General features: G+C 33.9%; 1 protein-coding gene across 1 annotated transcript; it reads right to left on the bottom strand.

Annotated features, from left to right (window-relative positions):
* Positions 1 to 316: 316 nt before the first annotated feature.
* LOC120256314 (silicon efflux transporter LSI2-like) lies at positions 317 to 2,885 on the bottom strand. The gene is given in 4 exon segments (XM_039264013.1): positions 317 to 508; positions 511 to 671; positions 1,164 to 1,353; positions 1,525 to 2,885. Coding segments are annotated over 4 exon segments (1,665 nt in total). The 5' UTR covers positions 2,731 to 2,885; the 3' UTR covers positions 317 to 400.
* Positions 2,886 to 8,783: the final 5,898 nt, after the last annotated feature.

Genomic DNA, 8,783 nt, shown 5'->3' with positions numbered 1-8,783 from the left:
CCAAAAGTAATTATTACATAAAATAAATATTTTTACACGAGTTTTTCATAAACTTGCATAATTTGGGTGATATGTGAATATTACACAAGTTTTATCCCAAAAATAATATAAATCCCATGATTACTAACTTTTGCTTTTCTATGCATCTATATTATCTCTATCTTATTTACATCTGCTTTTGTGGAGAATACATTTACTTAATTTACAAATTTTAGTCAAAATGGAGGGCTATCATTGAACTAATTCACATAGTTTTCAAACCATAAATCAAACATCATCAAATGTTTATAACTCAAAATTTAAAACCAACCACATAAAAGTAATCTGTATGATCATTAGAGCTCTAATTTAAGATACAAAGCTTTGAACATATCTTACACTGTTCTCCATTTGATCCTTTTCAGTAACTCCTAATAAGCAGCAAACCGATCGCAGTGACGACAAGTGTTGATGGCAAGCCAAAACGCAAATGGCGCAAGAATGAAAGATTATATCCAAAAATATTTACGTCATCGAGCCTGCTCTACAAACTATCAAGTTTGCTGCTGATCCGAGCAATGACAAGTTTCCTGCAACTGTGCTTACCCATGCCAGTAAAAGCCATGCTTTAGATTCTTCTGCCGGAGAAATAGCTGCAGCTGATGCTGCCACTCTAGCTCCAAGCAGCAAAAACTGAGAAGATTTGAGACGAGATTTTTAGAAAAATTACGTTTTAGTTATCAATCTCCCTTGTTCTTGGATGGTTAGAGATGCGTGCTACTATCAATCAGTTTAATAAGTATTTAAAAAAAAAAAAATCTTAGTTCGAGCAAAGATCACAAATTATTACTGTTAGTGAGTAGATTCGTTAATAAATGCAAATAAAACACATATTACCTGGACCCAAGTTAACTCAAAAGGTTAAGCTGGCATAGTCAATATGGGAATAATAATACTCTAATTGTGACAATTTTTTGAACAAAAGATGTAGATTGAATCATCCACTAGCTCCATAGCCGTGAAAGCGTCCAGTATGCATTAGTTTTGTGGAACAAATCACATATATGCAACATAAAAATTAAATTCGATTTCATGAGCATAATCAACTTTGTTATTCAGTACAATTAAAAATATATTCAGTACTTAACAAAAAAGAAGAAAAAACTTAGTGGAGAACAATTTACCGGTTGGTACATTTGAGGCTATGTTTGAGAGAACAATGATCACAAGGGAAAGCAATGCCGTGCCCCCAACGCTATTGATCTGTGCATGTGGTTCCATAAAATCCCAGAGCGCGCTTGGTATGCCTGTTCTGTTGAAGCCATCAACAGTGATGAACATCCCACAGAAAAATATCAACAAGGAATACGAAACCTGTTTTCCAATGCAGTTTTCACTTGTAAGCAGATAATAGAAAATTAAAGATATCTACATTTGCATGTCAGGAATAACTTTCATGCTCAAATACATGCATAAATAACTCAAAGTTTTCATACTTCACATGCAACCAAAGAAGGATAAACTTCTGTGTCTTTGTACTATTACCTTCTCTAAGGAAGGGCCAGCATCCTTGAAATCGAGCACAATAAGAGCAAGAGCAGCAGTAACAGCAGTCCATGACATGTTCAAACCCATAAGAAGAGAAATAAGCATACCAAGAGTAACAAGATATACGGATGTTTTCCACAACAATATTTTCCATCTTTCAATCAATCCTTCTTTCCCGTCCTCAGATTGCAAAGAAGTTAATTCTCTCGAGCCATTTGTGTGGCTGCTAAAAGTCCTCATCAATCTTGTGGATGCTGGTTCATCCCTCCTTTGAGATGTCCCAGCACTCCCTGCAGCTTCCCTTGATGATGTACTGATCTTTGCTGAATCAACTGCATCATTTAGCACTGCCTGAATGTTGTTCTCATTGTCAAATGTCCTGTTCCTCAAAGATTCATTTTGTCCGGCGTCTCTGCCTGATTGAAAACTAGGCATGACTCCATCAATTGCAGATGTCCATTGCTGAGAGTTGGGGGAACCTACATGCGACATTGTCGCAGGCGAGAACCGATGAGAAATTACATCATCTTCGGCAACCACTTCTGATGCTGATACCACCACTTCTACATCCTTTTGCACGGACAACAACTTCCAGAAGTAACATAATAGGATTATGCAATTGACAACTATCCCTGCGAGCATGGCAGGCAAAATACCGAACAAGAATTTTCCGAAACTGATTTTACTTTGAACCGCAATAACAAGGTTTTGTGGGTTACCAATTGGAGTAGCAGAAGATCCGATATTTGCGCTAGAAGCAAGAGCTAAGAGGAAAGGTTGAGGTGGTAGATTGTTTTGTCTAGCGATTTTTAAGATGAACTCGGTGAGGACAACACAACAAGTGTCATTGGTAAACAAAGCGCTAGAGACTGCAGAAACTATAACAATTCGGCAGAGCAAGTCCTTACCACCTTGGCTTTTCCAACATAAGAGTTTACCTAAATATTTGAACATATCAGCTCTTTCAAGGTAGATACTAACAACCATGGTTCCAAAAAGGAGGCCAAGAATAGGGAGGTCGATTGCGGCATAAGCTTCGTCGGGTGAAATGACACGGAAGATGACCATGAGCATGGCACCCAGGAGAGAACCGGCAGTCCTTCCAATTGGAAGAAAGGGAACTGCAGGGAAGACAGCTAATACCCAGAAAATCCCAAAAGCAATAGAGCCTAGGACTACTTTCACAATTGGTGGCAATGCCATTGTTCTTACTTAGGGATTACCTAGTTAATTCAATAACAATCCTAATCGGCACAAACAATGAAAACGTCAACACATTGAAGGGGAAAAAAAGAAGAACAAGATCTTAAGAAAACAAATGTAACAAGATGAGCTACTGAAAAAGGATCTGAAGGACATTAAAAATTGGTACTCAACTAAGGAAAAGGTTGTGAAAAGTCCACCCAAAAATTTTTCAGCCTCAATTCAAAAAAATCCTCTTAGTATCAAAGGACAGTTTCTGAAACAAAGTTCAGCAATAGTTCCCTCCAATTTTGTCTTTCCTGCAAGAAGAAGACCCAGAGTTCCTTAAAACAATCAAACATATAAATAAACTGTAGCAATTGTCTCAACTTCTGAAATTAAACACTTAAACTATCTTTCTAAGGACAAAAAGAACCAACCTGGTTGCCCAGAATGTGAATTGTACCATTGTTTCTCAATCAAACGGTTCTAATGGCCCTCCAAATTAGGTGATGAAACTAAAAAAAGGATTTAAAACTTGGTATTTAAGAATGATATTGGTTTTCTAAAAATTAATCAAACATATATAAATAAACAATACCATTGGTTTCAAATTCTGAACCAAGCAATCCTGGCCATTACCCAAAATGTGAAATTTATCATTGTTTTCCCAACCAGTAAAACAAATATAAGGTCTCTTTTTAGCAATAATTCTGCTTTTTTAAAAAACTATCAAACATATAAAGAACAGTACCAAAAGGTCTCAAATTCTGAAAGTCAACACTTGAACGCTTTTCAAATGAAGAAACAAACAACCCTCATCACTCAGTATGCAAAACTTAGCATTGTATCTATTCAAATCTGAGAGCTCTCTAAATGAAGCAATGAAACAAAACCCAAGATCAAAACTCTGATATTTAGCAATAACATTGGCCATCTCAAAAGCAATTAACACATATAAAGAAACATTATCAATGGTCTTCAAATTCTGAACTGCAACATTAAAAAATTTCTTCAAAAGAAGAAACCAGCAATCCCCATTTAGCAAAATTTAGCATTTCTCACCAACCAAACAAAACAACGAAACAAGCTCCATTTAGCACTAATATTCAATAAAAAGAGATGCCAAATACCTTCAAATATAGAAAATTACAACATCCAAACATCGTACACAAAGGACACCAACCAAAACACGAAACACAGCACAAAAAGCACAAAAAGAGACATCAAAACATGAAATTTAGCACTGCATGGAAAGAAAGAGGACAAAGATGAGGCAATGAAACTATACCAAAGTCCCCAAAATCCAAAATTCAGCACAGGCTCAGACTTGGGGAAGGCGCTTTGGATCGGATTGGAGACAAGAAAGGAACAGTGTGAGTATTGCATTTCTGACTGTAAACAAAGAAAGTCCAAATCTTTTTCAGTTTCTATCTATTTAGTTATTATATAAAACCAAAGAAGCAAGAGAAACCAAGACTTCGCCATCTCTTCTTCAGTTGAGGTTGTCAAGCTTTGAGTATCTGCTCACTCGCGGTGAGCTTAACTCTCTTATCTTAGGCTAAGTAAATTAATATGTGAACCTAATGGGAAAGATGGGCGCAGAAAGCCCGCCTGGGGGCGCTGCACGCTGGCGCCGATTGGAGCAATGTGAGGGACGGGGCCATGATCGGCGTAGGCCTGCGCCACCAATACTGCATGCATGCCCCTATCTGTTCAGACATGTGACGCCGGTCAGAAATAGAGCAAATGACCAATTTTTAGTGGTGCTCTAATTTTTAATGTTCTCTCTTGTTTTATCGCAGCATGCAAGCTGTTTTTATTGATGAATAAAGTTATGATTTACTAATTTTTCTTTTTTTAGAAAAAAAAAAACTAATCATTGGATTAATGTGTGGTTTTGGTTCATCACCTAAAAAGATTTTTTTAAAAAAAACAATGATAGTCAAGAATATGTCTTAATATGTCTTAATTGAAATATTATGGTATAATAAATTCAAATGATTCACCGCATCAATAGCGGGCGGTAAAAATATTTGACTACGTGAGACTTTTCATTTTTGATGCACTAAAATATTTAACTCCTGGGACCTTTTTATTACTTGAGGCATTTTGAGTGCTACATTTAAAACCTTTGTCTCCCCGATTTGGAGGTTAGAAATGAGGGTCAATGGAGGTTTCTCAACCTCTCTTTAACACTCTCGCCACACCTCAGTATAATCACCGGATCTAAGCAAGGGTTTGGTAGATAGCCCTTCTGGCTAGTATCAGGCATACTCCGAAGCGGCCACTCTTTCAATTTATTAAAAGGTATTTGATTTCTCTGAATCATTCGACTCCTCTCGATGTATGATTGAGATACTAATATTAAAAAAATATACAAGTGGTTTATCTATATTACAAAAATTATTAATAAATAAATTAAAATGAATCGTCAGTTAAATCCAGTTTTATTATAAGTTGTCGACTTCATTTATTTTTTATTATATAAACTATCAAACCTGCTTAGGGGATAAAAACACAATATGTTTCTTTATATCATTATTCTACCCGAGTGAGACTTTCTAGTGAAAATTTTTTTTATTGGTAATTAACATTGTCTATTTCTAAATTCAGGATAAAATCCATGAAATGTAAATTTTTTTTGTATCAACTATTGATGCGCTTATGTTTAATTAGTTTGATTATTAAATTTATGTTTGATTCTTTTATTCAATGATTTAAAAAAAAAAAACCAGTTATTGGTCTGGTCACGTTTTACATAAACAGAACCACCAAATTAACTAATACTATGAGAATGGAAAAAAATAAAAATGTTTATGTTAATTGCTTGTCAAACTAAAAATATTGCACTTATCATATTTTTTTATTTATATTTTTTATATTTGTATTTTTTTTATGGTTAGTGGTGCTTATTGAGGCCACCAAGAGTGGGTTTTTTTTAAAATATTATTTTAAAAAATTATGAAAATGAGAAATTTAGTTGTTATTTACATTTGAGCGATGCTATTTTTACCCGAATAGGTTTCCCAAATGACGTGGATGCCCAACTTGTCATTCACATCCTCATCCACGTCATTATTTTTTTTTATATAAACTTCAAATTTGAACTTTAAAAATTATTAAATACTTAAAAATTAAGATTATAAAAACTATATCTAAAAATCATAAACTCAAATACTACAAAATCTATAAACTAAAAATCCAAAATTTTAAACCCTAAACCCTAAACCCTAAATCCTAAGCCCTAAACCCTAGACCCTAAATCCTATGCCCTAAACCCTAAACAAGAAATCACAAATCCCCGTGGGGTTTGTGGATTTCTAGTTACTAGTTTAAGAGTGATTTCGGTTTATCATTTACATGTTTATCTTTTAGTATTAAATGTTTAGGATTTAGATAATAAAGATAAATTAAATTTTTTTAAAAAAAGAAATAATGACGTGGATGCCTGACATGGATACCAACTTAACATCGACGTCATTCGAAACTTATCTCGAAATCGTTCGGTAAAAATATCATTACTCTTTACATTTACTTTTATAAAGGATAACAAATGTAATTTTTCATCATCTTATATATATAAATGCTTTTATTGTTTTTGGTGCAACATTAAACTTTTAACTTTTTTATGCTTAAATTTTATAACCACAGGTTTTTTTTATTTTTTATACTAAATATATTTATTTTTTATATGAGATATTTACATTTTAGTCCTTACAAATTTTTCCAATTCAAACTTTTTCTTTATCACCACTTATTATACCTCCAACAGTTAACTCCTAAAATTTTAATGGAAACTAATTATAATGGTTAAATTTATAATGGATAAAAATTACGATGTCAAATCTACAATTATCAGAAAGTACGTTAATGAAATCTGCAATTGTCAAATATTATGAAAGTCAAATCTGAACTGTTAAAATTTTGACTGTCAAACCTGCAACCATCAGAAAAATTGAGGGTCAAATTTGCGATTGTAAAAAATCACAACGGTCAAATATGCAACTTTCAGTGATTATGACAGTCAAATATGCAAGTATCAAATTTATGAAGATCAAACCTGCAATCGTCAGAACTTTTAACAATCAAAACCTGCAACCATCAGATATTGTGACAGTCAAATTTGCAATGGTAAAACATCATGAGAGTCAAATCTGCAACTGTTAGTAATTATGACAATCAAATATGCAATTATCAAAATTATGACGATCAAACCTATAATAGTCATAAATTATGATGATCAAATCTACAAAGGTAAAAAATCACAACTGTCTAATATGCAACTGTCAGTTATTATGATAATCAAATCTATAATCACGACTTTGGGGATGGTCAAATCTACAACTGTCAGGAATTATGACAGTCAAATCTGGTAAAAAATCACAACCGTCAAATAAAAAATTATCAGTAATTATAACAGTCAAATCTACAATTGACAAAATTATGCCCTTCAAACCTATAACCATTTGAAACTATGACGGTCAAAAGTTTAATAAACCAAAAATGATAAGGGTCAAAATTGATTTTTCCATTAATGCCTTATACCTCTAAACATGTCAAAAGCTCCTAACTTGTTGTTCATTAAGTACACATAACTCATATCTATAATGATTATCGGGTCAAAAGTTATGAAATAGTGTAAACCTCCGCGAGCCATCTTGTTGATCGGTCCACAAACATCAATGTGCACTAAATCCAAAACTTGAGCAGCCCTCTCAAGATGTCTAATGAAAGGGGACTCAGTCATTTTGCCAAAGAGATAAGACTCACATGTATGATAGGGGATCTAATCCCAATGAACCTATGAGGTCATCTTTCTAACTCGTGAATCCTTTGTTTTTCAAAGCATGATCTAGTCTTAAATGGCATACAAGTTTTTGATTTATCTCATGCGTACCATGTCTTTTAGTTATAGCATTAACAATACATTCTAGACATTCAGATCACATAATCCATGTAGCAAAGAGACATTGCCGATTAATTTATATCCGAATAAATATAACAACTAGTTTCACCAAATTTAAAAAGCGTATTTCTTTCCGACTTTAAATCGATAAAGAAATAATGTTCTTTGACCCTATTTGGTGATACTAAATAATCCTTTGAAATGAAAAATATGTCCCGAATGTAAGTGAATAGAAGTAGATCCTATGTGGGTTGGCATACACAATTTCCAGGCTCCCATGTTGATCATCACCTCTCGCTCACCCAACTTTTATTCTTCTTTCTAGATTCCGAAACATAAGCACTAGCTCAAGAATAAAAAAAATCCAAGAAGTACAAAATACATATATTGAACAATTAGTTTCCAAAACAAATCGTTCTGCACCTATAAGGTTGTTTGCTCTTAGCTATGGGCATTCCAACTTCCACTGACTAGCATCGCCACAGTGAAAACACTTATCACTTGCTTGGAGCTCTCACCCATACGAACCATGGGAGCCTTGCCTTTCTTCTTACTCACTCCTACCATAGCCTTGAGTGGAGATGTGGTAAGAATATTATCCTTAAGAATGTGCTCAATTAGCTCTACATTAAGGACTACCCTCAAATTCCTGAACTAATCTACAAAATTAGGCCCAATAAGGACATTATCTCAAGCAAATATTAAATGGGCTATTTGTCACGTCGAGAAATAAATATACGAAAATAAAAAATCATATTATTAGTTCATTTATATTATACCCTAGTTATATTAAGGTCTTTAAATAAAACTTAGCTCACACTACATTTTCCAAAATCTACACTCCCATTGTAGAATCGAAAAATCCTCATTGGTAGGATTTCATGGTGAGTGATTGTGTTCTTTTATTAAATCCAGTGGAGCTCAACCAATATAAAATAATCACTCCACTAGAGTCAACAAAATGGCTTCTCATGCCAACCTATTCCATAGGTACTCAATTAATCTTGGGGTCATAGTTCACCAAGCCTCAACCCATACAATTTAATCAGTATGTGAACTATCTAAGTCAACTCCACCAACTTCTGTCAACCTAACAATTGAATCCCACCCCACAACGCATATAGTATAATTGGGGAGGAATTTCTTTCAAATAACAGCATCCAAT

The sequence above is a fragment of the Dioscorea cayenensis genome, unplaced genomic scaffold (genome assembly GCF_009730915.1).
Source record: "Dioscorea cayenensis subsp. rotundata cultivar TDr96_F1 unplaced genomic scaffold, TDr96_F1_v2_PseudoChromosome.rev07_lg8_w22 25.fasta BLBR01001395.1, whole genome shotgun sequence".
NCBI classification, from domain to species: domain Eukaryota; kingdom Viridiplantae; phylum Streptophyta; class Magnoliopsida; order Dioscoreales; family Dioscoreaceae; genus Dioscorea; species Dioscorea cayenensis.
Note: the sequence above shows the minus strand (reverse complement) of the source record. Positions and strands in the feature narration are given on the sequence as shown.